This window comes from Carettochelys insculpta, chromosome 26 (assembly GCF_033958435.1).
Source record: "Carettochelys insculpta isolate YL-2023 chromosome 26, ASM3395843v1, whole genome shotgun sequence".
In the NCBI taxonomy this organism is placed as follows: Eukaryota; Metazoa; Chordata; order Testudines; family Carettochelyidae; genus Carettochelys; species Carettochelys insculpta.
In genome coordinates this window covers 16,906,273-16,928,121 of record NC_134162.1, presented here as the reverse complement: position 1 = coordinate 16,928,121, position 21,849 = coordinate 16,906,273, and the positions used below count along the sequence as shown (strand labels likewise).

The 21,849-nt window shown below is 44.6% G+C and overlaps 1 protein-coding gene across 1 annotated transcript in view; it reads left to right on the top strand.

Annotated features, from left to right (window-relative positions):
• Positions 1–21,849, top strand: part of SYCP1 (synaptonemal complex protein 1) — a 122,143-nt gene that overhangs the window by 39,742 nt on the left and 60,552 nt on the right. Inside the window, exons 10-14 of the mRNA XM_074977265.1 lie at positions 1,047–1,155; positions 7,602–7,696; positions 7,924–8,108; positions 9,459–9,526; positions 10,715–10,776. Of these exons, the coding sequence (XP_074833366.1) occupies positions 1,047–1,155; positions 7,602–7,696; positions 7,924–8,108; positions 9,459–9,526; positions 10,715–10,776 (519 nt within the window). The remainder of the gene's footprint in view (positions 1–1,046; positions 1,156–7,601; positions 7,697–7,923; positions 8,109–9,458; positions 9,527–10,714; positions 10,777–21,849) is intronic.

Sequence of the window (21,849 nt, the reverse complement as noted above, 5' to 3'; positions counted from 1 at the left end):
GCCCCAGCCCAAAGCCTTTACCTGCTGCCTCAGTCTAGTGAAAGTGACTGAGGGTGAGAGAGAGCAAGTGATGCAGAGTGGTGAATGGAGTGAGTGGGGCTTTGGAGAAGGGGCAGAGTGTCCGGGAAGGTGCAGGGTAGATCCTGGGTTGCTCTGATAGTTGAAAAAGTGATTTGGGGCATAAAAAGATTGTAGACCACTGGATTAGACTAAGAAAAGCAACTCCAGCTATGAGAATTGCATAGCTGGAGTTGATGTATCTTAAATTGATTTTTGCTGCCATCTTTACAGCAGAAAGTTGATGGGAGAAATTCTTCAGTCAACTTTCCTTACTTCTTGCTACTGCAAGGGGTAGCGGGGTTGACAGGGGCACTTTGATCATTTGATTTAGCACGGCCCCACTAGGTGTGCTAAATCAAACCCCAGAAGATTGACCAGCATTGCTCCAGCAGTTGCAGTGCTTCAGTGCATTGATCGTCTGGTAAGCACAGATGTGCCCTCTGACTAGGTGAGGGAAGAAGATTTTGTCACAGTTATGAGGGAGCTAAGGAAGATGGGCAGGTAGTGGAATTTGTGCTGGTGGTATTAGGAGTGCAATCAGTAGTGTGGGAAGAAGTTTGTTTTTTTTCTTTGTTTTAATCTGAGAGGGGTCAGAAGTTTAACCTTTTGGTTGTTGGACAGAATGCATGGGAGGAGTTGGTAAGCAATCTGACAGGGTACTAATGTAAGTATAGGAAATGAGAGAGGAGACTACTGGGGAGTCTACCTGGGTACTCCGTTCTCCCTCAGTATAAGTTTGCACACCTCCATCCTGTTGGAACTTAAAATTTAGCTTTGATGGCAGATCTGCTGTCTCCAGACTGCTGAACCTTTTATTGTACACAGTTGGTTAATGCCTCCCTAGTTTCTCTTGACCCAGTATTCATTTTTCTGTAACTATTCAGTAAAATTACAGTCCTGAGCATAATATACAAATGTGAAAATAATGTGAAGTAAGTAGTCTTTTCTAGACATTGTTATTTATGTATTGTTCTTCACTCCATTAGCTATCAATTCTGACTGCGCAAAGTGGTGAAAAGGATAATAAAATGAGAGACATCACACTTCAGTTGCAGGAATCAAGGGATAAAATTACTGATTTAGAAGAAGCAACAGGTAAGAATTTAAATTGCTATATTCCAAATACCATTATGTGTAATAAGAGAGGAGACAGAAATTATAGTGATTGATCACTCTGTTCTGGTGCTGAGCACCAGTGGAATTTGGGGTCTTGCAGATTACTTTCCTCTTTTGAAGTAGAAATTGAGTGAAAGATTTTTCTAAAGAAGGGGGCTCTTTAGAAAGATCCCACGGAACATCTACACACAAGCAGCATTCTTTCAAACGTAAATGGAAAGAATGTGATGCTCCTTTAAAAATCACTCTTCCTTTCCTATTTCTGCAAGAGCTCTCCCTTTTGAAAGCTTCTTTAGAAAGAAAACGTGTGTAGACGCTCTGCAGGCATTTTTTTTTCCCCAAAGAGCTATCCTCATGGCACCTGATTTCTTTGGTCCCTGGCCCATTTTTTCCGAAGAGTGGGGACTGTGTGTGCACTCTCTTTCAAAAGAGCAGACCACTCTTTTGATCCAGTTTTTGTGTGTGGACATTTTCTTTCAAAATATGTTATTTCAGAAGAGATCCTCCGGAAGAGCTTCTTTCGAAAGATCTGTGTAGCGTATATGTAGCTTCTGTGTCCATCCTGCTTCCTCCTCCTTCCTCGCGATTTTCGGAGGGTTGGTGAGCTACCACTGCATGTACCAAGACGTTGCTTGCTCTTCCCCTCGCGATCATGGAGACGGGCAAGTACACAGCTTGTGTCATGTATTCGAGTCTCTTTCCCCTTCTCTCACCAGCTGGGAGTGAGAAGAATGCATTGTTGTTTGGGAAAAGAGAAGAGCAAGCAGCATCCTGGTACATACAGCAGTAAACCCTTCTGACCTCCTGAAAAGGTGTCTGCACCTTCCCGCTGTTAGGCTTGTAAGAAGCACACAGGATCTTTTTAGAGGGACGAGGCAAGAACACTTCATTGAGAATACAGTACCATTATATTACATGCATATAATATACATATCAGAGAGGTAGCCATGTTAGTCTGTAGCTTCGAGAACAACAAAAAGTCTTGTGGCACCTTGTAGAGTAACAGACATTTTGGAGCATAAGCTTTTGTGGGCAAAGACCTGCTTGGAAGTGGGTCTTTGCCCACAAAAGCTTATGCTCCAAAATGTCTGTTACTCTACAAGGTGCCACAAGACTTTTTGTTGTTCTGTAATATACATAGTTTGCTCAGAGGCGCACACGCACACAGCGTCTTGTGGTTGCTTATAGTTACCAAAGGTTGCTCACTCTAACCCATTGGCCAGATGGGTTAGAGGTGAGTGTGGAGCCAAGTTTTGTTGAGCCGGACCGGTGCTCCGATGTTGAGAAGAGGAACCCAAATCTGTAGTGGAGCACACATCTTTTATAGCTTTTAGTCCATAGTTCTGGTTCTGTCCCATTGCCCCCGGCGCGATGAGGAGTCACCAGTCAATGGCAAATGCGTTTGATCCTTTCCCACTGCCCAGGTTTCTGTGTGACTCATCACCTACAAATGGGACTTAATCTTCCTCTCTGGGTGGGTCACTGCTGTAGAGTCCAGTTCTCATTGTTCTTCAGCCTCCAAGTCTTTGTTGTCCAGGCAAGCTGGCTCCAGAGGGTAACTCTAAGCATCTACATTCACACTTCCAGGTGGCTCTCACACAGACAGCACAAGGTTTACAGGCTAATACAAGAAGCTAAACTGAGGGGAAAAACAGCTGAGTAGAGTTGGCAGTTTTTCAAAGGGACATTATTAAAGGCCCAAAAGCAAGCTATCCCACTGCGTAGGAAAGATAGAAAACATGGCAAAAGACTGCCTTGGCTTAACCAGGAGATCTTGCATGATCTCAAACGAAAAAAGGAATCGTACAAGAAATGGAAACTAGGACAAATTGCAAAGGAAGAGTATAGGCAAACAACACGAGCATGCAGGAGCAAGATTAGAAAGGCTAAGGCACAAAATGAGCTCAAGCTAGCTACAAGCTTAAGGGGAAACAAGAAGGCTTTTTACAAATACATTGGTAACAAGAGGAAGACCCAGGAGAGGGTAGGGCCATTGGTCAGTGAGGAGGGAGGAACAGTAACAGGGAATTTGGAAATGGCAGAGATGTTTAATGATTTCTTTGTTTCGGTCTTCACTGAGAAATCTGAAGGAATGCCTGACATAGAGAATGCTAGTGAAAAAGGGGTAGGCTTAGAAGTTGAAATAAGAAAAGAACAAATTAAAATTTACTTAGAAAAATTAGATGTCTGCAAATCACCAGGGCCTGATGAAATGCATCCTAGAATCCTCAAGGAGCTGATAGAAGAGGTATCTGAGCCTTTAGCAATCATTTTTGGAAAATCATGGGAAACGGGAGAGATTCCAGAAGACTTGAAAAGGGCAAATATAGTACCCATTTATAAAAAGGGGAACAAGAATAACCCGGGAAACTACAAACCAGTCAGCTTAACTTCTGTGCCAGGAAAGATAATGGAGCAGGTCATTAAAGAAATCATCTGCAAGCATTTGGAAGGTGGTAAGGTGATAGGGAACAGCCAGCATGGCTTTGTTAAAAACAGATCATGTCAAACCAATCTAATAGCTTTCTTTGATGGAATAACGAGCCTTGTGGATAAGGGAGAAGTGGTGGATGTGGTATACCTACACTTCAGTAAAGCATTTGACACGGTCTCACATAATATACTTATCAATAAACTATGCAAATACAACTTAGATGGGGCTACTATAAGGTGGGTGAACAACTGGCTAGATCACCGTAACCAGAGAGTAGTTATTAATGGTTTTCAATCTGGCTGGAAAAGTATAACTAGAGGGATTCCGCAGGGGTCTGTTTTAGGACCGGTTCTGTTCAATATCTTCATTAACGATTTAGATATTGACGTAGAAAGTACACTTATTAAGTTTGCAGGTGATACCAAGGTGGGAGGGGTTGCAACTTCTTTGGAGGTTAGGGTCATAATTCAAAAGGATCTGGATAAACTGGAGAAATGGTCTGAGGTAAACAGGATGAAGTTTAATAAGGACAAATGCAAAGTGCTCCACTTAGGAAGGAACAATCAGTGTCACACATACAGAATGGGAAAGGACTGCCTAGGAATGAGTACAGCAGAAAGGGATCTGGGGGTTATAGTGGACCACAAGCTAAATATGAGTCAACAGTGTGATGCTGTTGCGAAAAAGGCAAACATGATTCTAGGATGCAGTAACAGGTGTGTTGTGAACAAGACACGAGAAGTCATTCTCCCGCTCTACTCTGCTCTGGTTTGGCCTCAGCTGGAGTATTGTGTCCAGTTCTGGGCACCGCAGTTCAGGAAGGATGTGGAGAAATTGGAGAGGGTCCAGAGGAGAGCAACGAGAATGATCAAAGGTCTAGAGAACATGACCTATGAAGAAAGGCTGAAAGAATTGGGCTTGTTTAGTTTGGAAAAGAGAAGACTGAGGGGGGACATCAGAGCAGTTTTCAGGTATCTAAAAGGGTGTCATAAGGCAGAGGGAGGGAACTTGTTCTTCCTTGCCTCTGAGGATAGAACAAGAGGCAATGGACTGAAATTGCAGCAGGGGAGGTTCAGGTTGGAAATTAGGAAAAAGTTCCTAACTGTCAGGGTGATCAAACACTGGAACAAATTGCCAAGGGAGGTGGTAGAATCTCCATCACTGGAGCTATTTAAGAAGAGGTTAGATAAATGGCTTTCAGGGATGGTCTAGAAAATGCTTGGTCCTGCCATGAGGGCAGGGGGCTGGACTCGATGGCCTCTCAATGTCCCTTCCAGTCCTACACTTCTATGATTCTATGAAGAGTAAAATGGAGTTTTAGGTACAATATTTAATCAGGTACAAAGCATTTTATGAATATAAAATAACCAATATAAATGATATTACAAAGGTACAAAGTAGTATAAAATAACAAATCTAAAGAGTAATACAAAAGTCTGTGGCCTATTAAAAAGACATAGGGTGATACAATGACACATAGTAATACAAAGTTTCCACTAAAAGATACATTACTATCCAGGGTTGCTACACCACCTCCAGCTCCTGCACTTTTGATCTGTGAGACCCTTAGTCCAAGGCTTCTCACTGAGAGCACATGGCCTGCAAAAGTGAGCCTTGGCATTACTCACTTGCTTCTCATTGCAAAGGAGTGTCACAGCTGCAACTGCCTGACCAGTTTTTTAATCCGCACAGTTTCTTTAACCAGGGTCTGGGTGCTTATAGAGCAGTAACACCCGAATGGATAAACCATTAGCACCATATGCCACAGCAGTATGCTCATACTTTCATCTGTAGGATCTGAGCTAAAATTACTTATTATTATTATAGTGCCTAGAAGTGCTATCACAGACCAGGACCCCACTGTGCTAGGTGCCGTATAAATAAAAGAAAATGTAGTTTCTGCCCCAGAAAGTTTGTAATTTTAATATAAAACCAGACAAGAGATGGATGCAGACAGCCTGATAAAAGAAAAAGAACACTGAGAGACAATGCTGGTCAGCATGATCAGCTGTTTTTGTCTCAGTACACTCACCAGCAATACATGGTTTTGTAGTGGTATAATATAAGCGCGATATTTTGTACCAATATAATGATTTTTTTTTCAGCTAGCATGGACACTGTTATAACAGTATAGCTTAGCCCCTTACATGAATAAGTTATACTGGTATCCCCGTGTCCACATTGGGGAAGGACATGGATGGGGAACACCCGGCCCATAATCTGGATCCAGACAGTGACTAGTGTGGATCCTGACCCCGAGGCTTGGGGCTCCACTCCCCTGCATCCGGAGTGGGGGATGAAGAGCCCTGACCCTGGTGGGAAATATCAGGCAAGCCAGACCTGGCCCACAGGCTCTGCCGCGCAGTGGGGGAAGCAGGAAGCAGCTTCCTGGGTGCCACTGCCATTCCCCTAGCCGGGAAAAAGGAGAGGGAGCAGCCACGGCAGCTTCAGTGCTTCCTGGAGGCTTTATCTTGCCCACTCTCATTGGCCAGGGGAGGGTGATGCCTGGGAGTGATGGGTGCAGAGCCATATGCGTTCAGGGGTGCTATCCAGGTAAGTTGTACCCTGTGGCAAAGACCCTGCATCCCCAGACATCTGCTGCACCCTCCCTCCTGCCCAGACCCCCACCAACCCTGTTTCTTCATCTTCCCTCCCACCCTGACTTTGCTCCCGTACTCTGCTCCTCCCTCCTTCCTCCCAGACTCCTTACCTCCATCCCTCCCTTCCAGACCCCACATCCCAAACCTTCCTACCCACCCACCTTTCCTTGCACCCAGACCCCGTATTCCCATCCTTCTGCACCCCATCCTTGTCAGACTCCAAGCCTACTCTTGTACCCCCTCCCACCCAGACCCGCTACTCACAGACTGCTCCTGCACCCCACTGCCACCCAGATCACTCACCCCATCCCATTCCTGTGCCCTATTCCTATCCAGTTCACCCACCCCCAGCCCACAAAATGAACGAGCCCTGGCCCCCCTTAAGCTATGGGGATAGGAGCAAATATGAGAGGTTCAGTGAGGAAGAGGACTGCCAGGAAGTGGGCTTGAGGTATGGAGGAATGAGGAGGAGTGTCTCCTTTGTTTTGTTTTTCAGTTAGGGACCACACAATGAGAAGTTTTTTTTGGTTTTCTGTTGCTTCTTGCTTGTGTGGCCACTGGCTGATTTGTGTACGGGGAAAAGGTTCCCCACCCCTGAGGCAGGAGTTTCATTTTAACTCTATCATTATAGCTAAAAAGGGTACAATTTTTGAACGTAGATCAGCATTTTGTCACTGGTTACCATCACCAAAATTTATTAATTTCCAGCATGTGAAATAAGTGGTGGTTTCACTCTTCTCCATTTGGCACATTTCTGCATCTCCAAAACTACCATTACGGATGGCATTAAAGTTGGCATACGTGTAGGCAGGCAAAAGACTGAAGGTTGGATGGCATTGGAAATTGAGCTGCTTTTAGAAGAGGACTTTTCATAGTTGAGATATGTCAATAAAAGTTTTTGAGTGAAGCTTACAAATGTCAAAGAAAGGACTTCAGTCTTCTGAACTGTCAGCCATTTTTAAGAATTATTTAATGTAAGGAAAAATGATAGCACATTTTTTGTGGTTTCGACACATAACATAATTACTAATAAAATGATACAATCTTATTTCCATACCTTTGTAAAATTGTGGTGAGGGTCCTAACTCATTTTTTATATGAAGAATAATAAACATTTATTTTGGAAGGTTTTTTAGTGTTTTTTATACTATATTTTGCCTAAGAAAAATACGTTTAGTTAAGTTTTATAAATAAAATATATATTAATATTCCCTTTATTTTATATTTACATAATGAAAAGTTATAGATATGCAGCGCCGTCTCAGATCTCTTTCCTAAACAAGTGAGAGACGTAATTTATGTAACTGGCATATATTGTACAAATTATTCTAGAATAGTACAGACATTGTTTCAAAACATTAATTTATATCTTATCTGTAACAATTGTTTAGAAAAACAAGTAGAAATGTTAAAAGAATCACACAACAAACAGGAACATTTGATGGCAGAATTGGAAGAAGCTAAAGTTTTGTTACAAAAAACAGAGGTATGACTTACTCTGATTTTTTTTTTTTTTTTACACAAATCAAAATGCACTATAAATCAGGTAAATGAGTAATTTGTACAAGCAATTTTCAATAATTTTCATCTAAGCCCTGAATTGTAATTGCTTGCTACAACATATATTTACAATGATTTTTTTACACTTAATTCTATTTAATGCTACAACATTTATTTACGGCAATTTTTTTTTCCACAATTATTTCTGTTTAGACTGCTCAGAAGAGTTTAGAAACCGAATTACGGACTGCAATGAAAACCTTAATTGAAGTCACTGGAGAAAAAGAAGCACAAATGGAAGAACTTATAGAAACTAGGGCTTTGCGTGCATCAGTTGTTGAAGAATCTGAAATTGCCATTTCTAATTTGAAACAGTTGCTGAAAGGAGAACAAAATAGGTTAAAAACAGTTTGCATTTAGCATGAAAGGATTTTCTTGTCATTTAAGGCACTAGCAAATATTCAGTTCCCAGCTCTTTGGTGGAGCTTCCTGTGTGACCTTAATTAATTGATCTCTGTGCCTCAGTTTTCTACCTGTAAAGTACCATCCTTAGCTTCTCATGTCCTTTATCGTGGCTGAATTGTTAGTTTTTTAGGGCTGATACTTTCTTTTACTGTGTGCATGTTGTGTTTTAATACAGTGTGGCCCTAATCATAGTTGGTATCTGTAGGCAGTACTATAGTAAAAGTTTTCTCTAATAATAAATGTATTGATAGGGACATTCAGGCGGTATATAATAGTATTATTTAGTGATACTTACTGTTCTATCATTTAATTTTTCATCATTAAAACTTCCTTTTGCAAAAGATGGTAATCAAAATTCATCTCAGTAAAATTGTTGGTAGGTATTTTATTCAGTGCCTGTCATGGAAATTTTCAGGAGACTGACCACACTGCACTTTAATGTCACACTACTAGTAGAAGTTTTGAGAAATTCATGAGTTGTGAGGTTAAAACTAGCTCTTGGGTAAACTGGTATAAATGTGAAGTAACTGCACCGTCTTTTCTGTGGTTACTCCAAAGTCAGAAGTCTAAGGGTGCATATACACTTGCATTCCTCTTTTGAAAGAGGTATGCAAACGAGGTAAACTGAAAATGCAAATGAGGTGTAAATTTGCATATTTGCTCATTTGCATATTCTAATTTCGGAAGAGCTTCTTTTGAAAGAAGAAAGCCAGTGTAGACGCTGCTCTCTCAAAAGTAAACCCCATCTTCTAAATAATCCTTCTTCCCATTAAATAAAGGGAAGAAGGATTCTTTCGAAGATGGGTTTGCTTTTGAAAGAGCAGGATCTACACTGGCTTTGTTCTTTGGAAAGAAGCTCTTTTGAAATTAGAATATGCAAATGAGGTGCTGAATATGCAGATTTGTGCCTCATTTGCATACCTCCGAAAGAGGAATGCAAGTGTAGCTGCACCCTGAGGGAAAATCTGAACACTGTTTTTAAAAGAAAAAAGTGTAATGTTTACTTTTTAAAAAAATCTATATTTTAGGAAATTATCTTTTTATTTGTTTATTTTAACTCCATTTGTTGTGCCTGCTATTCAGGCAACATATTGATAAGATGTTTAGTACTTAAATTTTTAACAGATTTCTTGCCTAAATGCATAACATACTTATCTGTCTGCTTGTTAGCTGGCAGGTAAACACACTGTATTTCCAGTAGAACTATGACTGACTTTCTTTAGACTTTCAGTTTGTTATATAGTACATAGGAAAATACTGTTTTAATTACTGTTTTTAAATAGATTGAAGAAACTTGAAGAAGAATCAGAAATACTTGCCTCAGAGCTCCAAAAGAAATCTGTTGAACTGGGTAAGAGTTCTTTAGAAAGAATTAAGTTCTTGGGGCCCACCGAGATGGAGGGCCATTTATGCAGCCCACTCGCTAGCCTTTGTTGCCCATCGCTGTTGTGAGATATCTTCTATGTGTGTAATGTTGATAAGTATCTGTCTTTCAGACTGTTCTGAGTGAGATTGAGCAGCAGTTCTAGGATCAAAGAAGTGAAAAGATAGCTAAGAAAGCTATCATTTCTCCCTTTTACCAGATCTTTGCCTTCCAAGCAGAGCCTGAATTAGTCATGAATGTTGGCCCCAAGTTTTTTGTTACTTTCATAGTCGTGTGTATCGTTCCACATATACTTCATGCAAAAATATTTAAGCCAGAAGGTGTTTTATGAGCTGTTTGTCCTGAATATTAGCATTCATTATTTGTAATTTGTGACTGGTGTCTAACAAACAATACTATGGGATTTGCTTCTAGACTATATAGTGTATAGCAACTTTTATTAAACAGGAGGAGGGATGTCAGTGGAATTTCAAGACAGCCATATGAACACTTGTCGTCCAAATCTTTGTGCAAGCAGAAGTTTGCATAAGTATTCTGAAACTTGCTTTCTCGGTGCGTTCTCGTGAACAACAATTCAACTTAGGTTTTGCAAAAACACATCTGTAAGTAGGGTTATGAATACCATTGAAGTGAATGATTTAATTTTTATTGACGTGTATATTCAATATGTGTTTGTCCCACTCAGCTTTCAATTGTCATATTACCAAGATACAATTTAGAGCCGAATATAACCTTGCGTAAAAATTTCTAGATGTGAGCCAAAATCTTTTTTAACTCCATAAAATAGATATGCAACTGTAAAATATAAATTAATTTTCAGACAGGACTTAAAACTAAAAATAAAAAGCAATATGTCTGATGTTGATTCATCAAGACACATAAATATGTACATAAATACCCATCACTCACCAGACATGCCTTTGATGCCTGAGGCATTCCAAGTGATTCAAAGTCTCCTGAGGATTGTGGTGCCACCTCAGCTCCAAGGACTTTCAGAAGTTCAATGCCATTGTAGTTAAGAAAGCTACTCATTTGTACAAAGTTAGATGTTTTATAGAACTGAGGCCTGAAAAGCTTTTGTAAGAGCAAACAATGTTGATAATACAAGTATAATGCAAAATGGATAATTTTATCTTTACACTGTATTTGCTGTAGAAGAGATGGCCAAACTTAAAAGCAACAAAGAAACACAACTTGAAGATCTGACGGAAGCCTTGGTAAATATAAATGGTCCTATATGTTAATGATCTAAAGACATTTTCATTTGTTGTCCAGGGACCCTTGTAGAGGCTTCCTAGTGACCAGTAGGAACCCTGTCCAGTCATTTCTTAAGCAGATGCTAAACTTAACTTTCTAACCGATCATTTAGGCTATTTCACTCACCTTTTATTGAAGTCCCTAAATCCTTCTGGTTCTCCCTCTCCTGGGCTTCCACAGCTCCACCACGGCCTCCACGTTGTCTTATGTTGGCTTCTAGAGCATGGCAATGATGTGAGCCTTGATGTCCTATTGATTTTCCTCTGTGCTTCTAGTTTTTTGCATGTTATCTCCTATGGACTAGCTGATTTAGTCTTGGTATGCCAATAGGTCACCTTGTCTTCATTCAGATGCCTTTCTAAGTAATCACTACTTCTTCCAGTGATTGCTCATGTGCATTCCAATGCAGGCGTGTGTGCACTCGCATGCCCAATTACCGGAAGTCTTTTTTCCTTAGGTCAGTGCAACACCCCCTGTGGTGCTGTTATGGTCGCCAGTGTATATACCACCCAACCCTCTCCCAACTCTGTTCCTTCTTGCTGTGGTGACAGTTGTTGGGACTCCCTGTGCTTGAGGGAGTAGCTGGTAGCCTTTATCTGTAGATAGTTAACAGTTAATTGTAGCTTATTAGTTCGGTGGCTAGTGTGTTAATAGTTCTTGTATACATAGTTGTCGGCCCAGGTTGGGAGGCTGGTTTCCCCTTCTCACAGTCCCAGCACCATGGCATGCCAGGGTCTCCAGGCTGTAAGGCCTGTGGAGAATGCGTCAAGCACAGGCTGAAGGGCGATCCCCACTCTGCCTGTCTGCAGTGCCTGGGCGAGAGCCATCAAAGGGATAGCTGTGCAATCCACAGGACTTTTAAATTGAGGACCCTAAAGGAGAGGGCACAATTCCTGAAAGTCCTCCTAATGGAAGCCTTGCTTCAACCAGCCCATTCAGCGTCAGTGGGTCCAAACACGGCTTCCTCGGTGTCCTGCACACTGGCACCGAGTGTGGTGTCGGCACTGACGATGGACAAAGGTGCTCAGCGCTGTGGTGATGGGCTGGCACATATCTCAGTCCCTGGTTCCACAGAAGTGGAAGAGGGACAAGAGGGATCAGTCCCCTGTGGCGTCAAGGAGAGGGGATGACCCCCAGACTCAGATGGGTCAAACCGTGGCAGAAGAGCTCAGCATTGACACCAGCTCATGGATCCAGTCCTCACTCACCGGATGTGCCTTTGATGCCTGAGGCATTCCAAGCGATGCAAAGTCTCCTGAGGATTGTGGTGCCACCTCAACTCCAAGGACTTTGGCACCACCTGTACACAGGCGGAGCTGGCCTCTGTCATGGGGCAAATCAATTATAATAGCACTGTCTTCGCTGTTGGTTGTACATTCAGTGACTGCAGTATGGGTGCAGGCGCCGGCACAGTTGAGGCCAACGCACGTGCTTGTAGGTAAGGCACCTCCCTGGTCCTCGGCATCAGAGTCATCGGGTTCAGAGTCAGACTCTTACTTTTCGGGATCAGAAAGAAATGGGAGTGGCCATTCTTCACCCCACCAGAGCTGACACTTGAGGCATGGTCAGAGCCAACACATTTGGCAGGTGTCTCCTTGAAGGCCTTTTTGGACTGCCTGGGCTTATCATGAATCTCAGGGCCAATTCCTTAGACCGCACTCTGGGGCTGCATCACAGCTGGTGGCATCAGGGGGTTTGTATGGTACTGTGCAAGGTACCATCACCCGTACTGGGGATGCCACTGCAGGAGGCAACAACAGACCAATCAATGCCAGGGTACAGACCAGTATTGATGCCAACCACAACAGCACTGGTGACAGCTGCATCGGTGCTGATGCCCTTGGCCTCAGTGCCATGTAGGTGGACCCCGTCAGTGCTGGTAACCTCGATGGCCTCAGCCTCTCTCCCACCTGCGCCGGCCCCAGTACCACCTCGGTGGGTTCTGCAATGCCAACAACTCAGCTGTTCCCTCCACCACTGGCAGTGGGTGCGGACCCCTCAATGGCCATGGACCCAAGTAGTTTGGGCAGGCTGGCACCTCTTCATCATCCTCCCCGGATGAAGTAGTGGAAGGTTCCTCTGCTTCTCCAATGTTGGAGGATGATTGAGCACCATAGTGGCCCCTTCGTAGGGTTGCTCAGAACTTGGGTAGCCAAGCTGAAGAGGTTAAAGATGAGGCAGACCCCATGGTAGACATTTTATCATCAAAGAGTCCCTCTAGGATGGCCTTACCCATCATAAAAACATTTGCCCAGATGGTCAAAATTGTGTGGCAGGCGCTGGTGTTTGCCCAGCCAAATGCCAGGATGAGCGAAAGGTGGTATTTTGTCCCCTCTGAGGGGAATGAGTATCCATTCTTCCCCTCCAACTCTAACTCCTTGGTTGTTGACGCAACCAAGCACAGGGAGCAGCAAGGTTTTCAAGGCCCTTCTCCCAAAAATAGAGAAGCCAATAAATAGGACTTTTATGGGAGGAAGGTTTATTCCACAGGGGATTTACAGTTGCATATATCAAACCAGCAGGCTGTAGTGAGCAGGTACTCCTTTAACACAATGTTCTCCCAGTCTAAATTCTTGGAACTAGTTCCCTCCAGATGTTAAGCAAGAATTTACAGCGGTGGTAGAGGAAAATAAACTGATCCCTCCAAACCCCCTAGATGCGGCTACCAAAGTTATGGCTTCAGGGATTTGCCATGAGGGATGGGGCATGGTTGCAGGTCTCTGGCCTGCCTCAGGAGGTGCAGCAGACCACACAAGATCTACCCTTTGAGGGACCCATCTTGTTTTCTGAGAAAATGGACAAAGGACTTCATAGTCTTGAAGATTCAAGAGCTTGTGTCAGCACAAGTCAGCACAAGTCAGCACAGGCACCTTACTCACCCCACCCCCTCCCTTTTCTAGGCAGTTCCCGCAGCAGCAGCAGGTTAGAGACCCCAAAAGAAGATGGAGTCATAGTGACTGGAGGCACTCGAACCAGCTTGGCCAGCGTCAGGAACAGCAGAACACATCACCCCCCTACCCCGGACTGAAACTAAACTTTTGATGGTGCAGTTGGAAGCATCAAACCACTTCACACTTGGGATCCAGCACACCCCTTCTTTTCACCTATCCCCTTTGTACCCTCTCTGGTGCCATATAAAATTGGACGTATGGATCTGGCATACAGTAGAAGAGGAATATGCTATCCGATTCAGTTCTTAATGCCCTTCCCACCTTCCTTCCCTGTCCCTCTTCCCAGGACCCCTCTCACAGGACCCTGCCAACCCAAGAGGTCCAGTTGCTCCTTGAGTGAGGTGCGATAGAGGAGATTCCCCGTCAGTTCAGCAGTCAGGGGTTTTATTCCCGTTATTTCCTAATACCAAAATCCAAAGGGGGTCTGAGGCCTATCTTGGACCTGCGAGGCCTGAACAAGTATGTAAAAAAACAGATCAGGTTTCACATGGTATGTCTTGGACTCATAATTCTGTTGCTGGATCAAGGGGATTGTTTTGCTGCTCTTAACTTACAGGACGCATATTTTCATATTGCACTGTACCCTCTGCACAGGAGGTTTCTGAGGTTTGTAGTGAATGGGGGACATTATCAGTTCACAGTCCTCCCGTTCAGCCTTTTGACAGCTCCAGGAGTCTTCACCAAGTGCATGATGGTGGTGGCATGACTTGGGGTTTATTTGATGGACAGTCGATGGTCTTGGGCTGTTAGTAAATAAGACAAAGTCGATGCTGATTCCCACCCAGAAGATATAGTTCATGGGGGCTCTTTTGGACTCAGTGTGTGCCAGGGTCTCCCTTCTGCAGAGCAGTTTTCAGGTCATGGCCAGCATCATAAATGACATGATGAGGTTCCCCACCACGACGGCCAGAGACTCCTTGGACTCATGGCGTCATGCATGTTTGTGGTAGAACATGCCAGGCTTTGCCTGTGCTTTCTCCAGTTGTGGTTGGCTTTGGTGTATCACCCTGTGAGAGACATATAGACATGATCTTCCTGAAAACACCATCCTGGCCACCATGGATGTAGAGGCCCTTTACACCAATATCCCACATGAAGATGGACTTCAAGCTGTTAGGAACATGATCTCTGATGAGACCCAGGCACAAATGGCAGCAGAGGTTTGTGACTTTGTCCTCACCCACAACTATTTCAGATTTGAGGACAATTTATACCTTCAGATCAGTGGCACTGCTATGGGCACCCGCATGGCCCAAAAGTATGCCAACATTTTTATGGCTGACCTGGAACAGTGCTTCCTCAGCTCTCATCTCCTAGCGCCTCTCCTCTCCTTGCATTACAGTGATGACATCTTCATCGTCTGGACCCATGAGAAAGAGGCTCTTGAAGAGTTCCACTGTGATTTCAACAGTTTCCACCCCACCATCAACCTCAGCCTGGACCAGTCCACACAAGAGATCCATTTCCTGGACACTACTGTGCAAATAAGTGATGGTCAGAAAAATATCACCCAGAAACACATGGATCACTACGCTTACCTACCTGCCTTCAGTGTCCATCCGAGGCACACTACACAATCCATTGTGTACAGCCAGGCACTAAAGTACAACCGCATTTGGTCCAATCCGTCAGACAGAGACAAACATCTATAAGACCTATACAAAGCTTTCCTGAAACTACAGTACCCAACTGAGGACGTGAAGAAACAGATTGATAGAGCCAGGCGTGCACCCAGAAGCCACCGTCTACAAGACAGGCCCAACAAGGAAAACAAGAGAACATCACTGGCCATCACATACAGTCCCCAGCTAAAGCCTCTCCAGCGCATCGTGAGTGATCTACAACCCATCCTGGACAATGATCCTTTACTCTCACACACCTTGGGAGGCAGGCCTGTCCTAACCTACAAACAGCCTGCCAACCTTAAACAAATTCTCACCAGCAGCTATAGACCACACCACAGTAACTCTAAACCTCGAACCAATTCCTGAACAGGTGCTGGTGCCAACTCTGCTCACACATCTACCCCAGTGATACCATCACAGGGCCTAACCACATCAATACCACCATCAGAGGCACTTTCACCTGCACATGCACTAATATACTATATGCCATCATGTGCCAGCAATGCCCCACTACAATTTACATTGGCCAGACTGGACAGTCTCTATGTAAAAGAATAAATGGACGTAATCAGACATCAGAACAGTAACATACAAAAACCTGAAGGAGAACACTTCAGTCTCCCTGGACACTCACTAGCAGATTTAAAAGTAGCAGTCCTACAATAAAAAAAACTTCAAAAATAAACTCCAAAGAGAAACTACAAAACTGCAATTCATTTGCAGATTTGACACCATCAAGCAAGGATTGAACAGAGACTGGGAGTTGTTGGCCAATTACAAAAGCAGTTTCTCTGCTCTTGATGTTCACACCTCCACATTAGCTACTGATAATGGACTGCATCTTCCCTGTGTGAACTGACTGGTGGGTCATTTTGTGATAGTGACCATGGACAACACAACAGCAATGAATAGTATCAATAGACATGGGGATGCACACTTACTTCCCCCTGTGTCACAAGGCCCTCAGACTTGGGGAGTTTTGTATTCAACATCAGATTCTCCTACAAGCTCACTACTTACTGGGGGTTCACAATACCATAGCAGACAACCTCAGCAGATCCTTTATGAGCCACAAGTGGTCCATTCACCTGGATGTGTTACAGTCAATTTTCCAGATTTGAGGCTATCTGCAGGTGGATCTCCTTGCTGTTCATCTCAATGCAAAGCATCAGATATTTTGTTCTTACCAGAACTGGAACCCAGAATCTTAGGTGGACGTGTTCAGCATTTCATGGGCAGGCCTAGTTTGTATGCATTTCCTCCAGTTCCTCTCCTTCACAAGTTCCTCCTCAAAAGTCAGTCAGATCACGCTTTGGTGAGCCTGGTGGTTCATAAGAACATAAGAATGGCCATACTGGGTCAGACCAAAGGTCCATCCAGCCCAGCATCCCATCTGCCGACGGTGGCCAATGCCAGGTGCCCCAGAGAAGGAGAACAGAAGACAATGATCAAGTGATTTATCTCCTGCCCTTGTTCTGAAGGCTAGGGCACCATACTTTATCCCTGGCTAATAGCCATTTATGGACCTAACCTGCAAAAATTTATCAAGCTCCTTTTTAAACCCTAATAGAGTCCTGGCCTTCACAGCCTCCTCGGGCAAGGAGTTCCACAGGTTGACTGTGCGCTGTGTGAAGAAAAATTACCTTTTATTAGTTTTGAACCTACTACCCATCAATTTCATTTGGTGTCCCCTAGTTCTTGTATTATGGGAAAAGGTAAATAATTTTTCTATATTCACTTTCTCCACACCATTCATGATTTTATATACCTCTATCGTATCGCCCCTCAATCGCCTCTTTTCCAAACTGAAAAGTCCCAGTCTCTCTAGCCTCTCCCCATATGGGACCCGTTCCAAGCCCCTAATCATCTTAGTTGCCCTTTTCTGAACCTTTTCTAATGCCAATATATCTTTTTTGAGGTGAGGAGACCACATCTGCACGCCGTACTCAAGATGTGGGCGTACCATAGTTTTATATAGGGGAAGTATGATATCTTTTGTCTTATTATCGATCCCTTTTTTAATAATTCCTAGCATCCTATTTGCCTTACTAACTGCCGCTGCACACTGCGTGGATGTCTTCAGAGAACTATCCACTATAACTCCAAGATCCCTTTCCTGATCTGTCGTAGCTAAATTTGACCCCATCATGTAGTACGTGTAATTTGGGTTATTTTTTCCAACATGTATTACCTTACACTTACCCACATTAAATTTCATTTGCCATTTTGCTGCCCAATCACTCAGTTTGCTGAGATCTTTTTGTAGTTCTTCACAATCCCTTTTGGTTTTGACTGTCCTGAACAACTTGGTGTCATCTGCAAACTTTGCCACCTCACTGCTTACCTCATTTTCTAGATCATTGATGAACAAGTTGAACAGGATCAGTCCCAGGACTGACCCCTGGGGAACACCACTAGTTACCCCCCTCCATTGTGAAAATTTACCATTTATTCCCACCCTTTGTTTTCTGTCTTTTAACCAATTCCCGATCCATGAAAGGATCTTTCCTCCTATCCCATGACCACCTAATTTACATAAAAGCCTTTGGTGTGGGACCGTGTCAAAGGCTTTCTGGAAATCTAGGTATATTATGTCCACTGGGTGCCCCTTGTCTGCATGTTTATTAACCCCTTCAAAGAATTCTAATAGATTAGTTAGACACGACTTCCCTCTGCAGAAACCATGCTGACTTTTGCCCAACAATTCGTGCTCTTCTACGTGCCTGCAATTTTATTCTTTACTAGTGTTTCTACTAATTTGCCTGGTACTGATGTTAAACTTATCGGTCTATAATTGCCAGGGTCTCCTCTAGAGCCTTTTTTAAATATTGGCGTTATATTGGCCATCTTCCAGTCATTTGGTACGAAAGTGGATTTAAAGGATAGGTTACAAACCACTGTTAATAACTCCGCAATTTCACATTTGAGTTCTTTCAGAACCCTTGGGTGAATGCCGTCTGGTCCTGGAGACTTGTTACTATTCAGCTTATCCATTAACTCCAAAACCTCCTCTAATGTCACTTCGATCTGAGTGAGTTCCTCAGATTTGTCACCTAAAAAGGCTGGCTCAGATTTAGGAACCTCTGTAACATCCTCAGCCGTGAAGACTGAAGCAAAGAAATCATTTAATCGCTCCGCAATGGCACTGTCTTCCTTGATCGCTCCTTTTATATCTTTATCGTCCAAGGGTCCCACTGCTTTTTTAGTGGGCTTCCTGCTTCTAATGTATTTAAAAAACATTTTACTATCGTTTTTTGAATTTTTGGCTAGCTGTTCCTCAAAATCTTTTTTGGCTTTTCTTACTACATTATGACACTTAATTTGGGAGTGTTTATGTTCCTTTCTATTTTCCTCACTAGGATTTGACTTCCACTTTTTAAAAGCTGCCCTTTTCTCTCTCACTGCCTTTTTAACATGTTCCAGCATGGGACAGGCAGCATTGATTCTTGGTCCTATTGGACCTGTCAGTGAGTGAACCAGTAACGCTCCCTTTATGCATGGACCTCTTGATGCAGGACGAGGGGCGGTTGCAGCACCCCAACCTTCTGCTGCTTCACCTCAAAGCATAGAAGTTTCATGGCTGAGTGCCATGAAATGTTCGTGCTCTGAGCCAGTGAGGAATGCGCTCCTGAATAGTAGAACTCCCCTCTGGATTTTCTGTCAGGGTTTACTCCCTTAACCTTGCTCTTTGCCAGGATAACCCACAAGGCAGTGAGGCATGGAGAATGTGGGTAACGATCCCACTATCTCTTGCACCTCCCTGGCACCATGTGTCCCCATAGCTCCCCGTGGCCTGACGACCTCCTCCCCTCCCCAGGACCCTCCTCCCCACCCCTCTGCCTCCCATCAGCTACCATCACCTCCAGATCCCCCTTCCGCGCCCCCTTACCTCCCATCTACTCCCATGTCCCCCCACCTCACCACACTGCCCCCCATCAGCTCTCATCGCCCCCAGATCCCCCCCTCCCCTGGCCTCTCCGCACCCGGCTGCGTGCTGCTGCAGCCCCATGTCCTCCAAGAGGTGCCAATCTCGCAGCCCAGCTGCGCCCTGGGTCCCCGCCAAAGCTACCAACTCTTCTTCTGGCTGTGGCTGCCCGTGGAGCCCCACGCAGCTGATGCGGGATGCGTGTGCAGGGATCGCAGGACTGGGCCTGAAAGCCCAGGCATTCTTAGCCGGGTGCGCCACCACCAGCCTCCGTGGGCGCCGCCATCCACACAGCCATATCACATGCCCCCAAACCACATGCCCACCACCGGCGCCCCTCGGTCTCGCCCCCCACGCTCCCCAAGCCCACCTGCATCCCGCTGCCTGCGCTGCACCCTGGGGGCAGCGGGTCCTTCAGCTCCAGACAGCAGTTGGGAACTCCGCCGCCATCGCCATCTTGCCGCCCCTTACCCCTGAAAAGTACCTAGCTCCCTCTAAGTTCCCCCTCTAAACTCCCCTCTCAAAACTCCCTCCTGTTAGCAACTACCCTGTTTGCAAGCTCCCTGGTCGCTTGCCAGCAGGGTTTAAAAAGCTCTGGCCTTCCTGAGAGCCCCTCCCTCTGCCTACCGCTCAGCCAATTGGCACACAGAGTTTAGATTTCAAGCGTAATCAAGGCTAACAGCTTCCAACTGCCAGCCTGACCATATGGTCTTTCAAACAAACCAACCGGTCAGCACTCCAAACACCAAACAGACAAACCCAGGCCCAGAACCCCCAAACCCAGACACCCACACACTCCAGAGAGCCACTTACCTGCAGGTGCTGTAGTTTGCCCCTTTCTTCCCCAGGAGAGCCCCTCTCAAAACTCCATCCTGTTAGCAGCCACCCTGTTTGCAACTGCCCTGGTCGCAAGCTCCCTGGTCACTTGCCAGCAGGGTTAAAAAAGCTCTGGCCTTCCTGAGAGCCCCTCCCTCTGCCTACCGCTCAGCCAATCGGCATGCAGAGTTCAGATTTCAAACCTAATCAAGGCTAACAGGAAGGCCAGAGCTTTTTTTAAACCCTGCTGGCAAGCGACCAGGGAGCTTGCAAACAGAGTGGTTGCTAACAGGAGGGAGTTTTGAGAGGGGCTCTCCTGGGGAAGGAGGGAGCAAACTACAGCACCTTCAGGTAAGTGGCTCTCTGGATTGTGTGGGTGTCTGGGTTTGGGGGTTCTGGGCCTGGGTTTGTCTGTCTGTTTGGTGTTTGGAGTGCTGACCGGTCGGTTTGTTTGAAAGGCCGTGTGCTCAGGCTGCCAGTTGGAAGCTGTTAGCCTTGACATAATTAAAAATGTGTGCAAAAAGGCCAGTCGTGCAGTATTAATTAGTGGTGCCTGATTCCATACCACTATAGGAGTACGACAGGGCTGCATACTCTCTCCTACTCTTTTCAACATCTTTCCGGAATGTATCATGATAGGTGCTCTAGATGACCACTCTGGAACCGTACGTATTGGCGGTCAATCTATAACCAGCTTACGTTTTGCAGATGACATTGTTGGACTGGCAAGGAGTGAAAAAGAACTAGATAACCTTGTTAAATGCCTAGATAAAACTTCAACAAAATATGGCGTGGAAATAAACGCAGAAAAGACAAAACTCATGACCAAAGATCCTAGGGCTACATCCACACAAATGTCCATAAAACAACAGAAATTGGAAGAAGTAAAACAATTTAAATACCTAGGGTTGATCATCTCTGATGCAGGTACAAAACCAGAACTGCTCGCCAGAACAGCAATAACAACTGCAGCAATGGTAAAATTAAAACCAATCTGGAAAGACAAAAACATATCCCTAAAGTCAAAAGTAAGGCTCATGCAGGCTGTTGTACACTCCATCTTTTTATATGCTTGTGAGACCTGGACTCTGACAGCAGAACTATAGCGCAAGATCGAGGCCCTTGAAATGAAGCTATACCGCAAGTTGCTTTACGTCCCCTACACGGCACATATTAGTAATGAAGAGGTCAGAAACATCATCAACTTGGCAATAGGACCTCATCGCGACCTACTATCCAGCATGAAAGAGCAAACTAAGATGATATGGACGTGCAACAAGATCATCAGGCCTGTTCAAGACCATACTGCACGGCACAGTCAATGGCAAAAGGAGATGTGGCAGAAAGAAAAAGCAATAGATAGACAACATTAAAGAATTGACAGGGATGAGCTTTGCCACAACTCAAGAATTGGCACACGACTGCCGAAGATGGAGAGACACTATAAAGAACATTGTCATGAAGGCGCCCCAACGACCTTGGTCAAGGGACTGATGATGAACCAGCAGGCTCTGGTTACCAGGTACGCATACAACACGGCCAGTTTCTTATCCCACTTTTTGGAGATGGTTCCAACAGAAAGTAAACCTGATTTTAATGTGGTGGAGGACGAGCATAAGCTCATACGCAGGGCAGTGCTGCAGGCACCGCTGGATGCAGCAGATGCTGCCACTAGGGTCATGGCCTCTGGGATAGCCATGCATAGGGAATCATGGT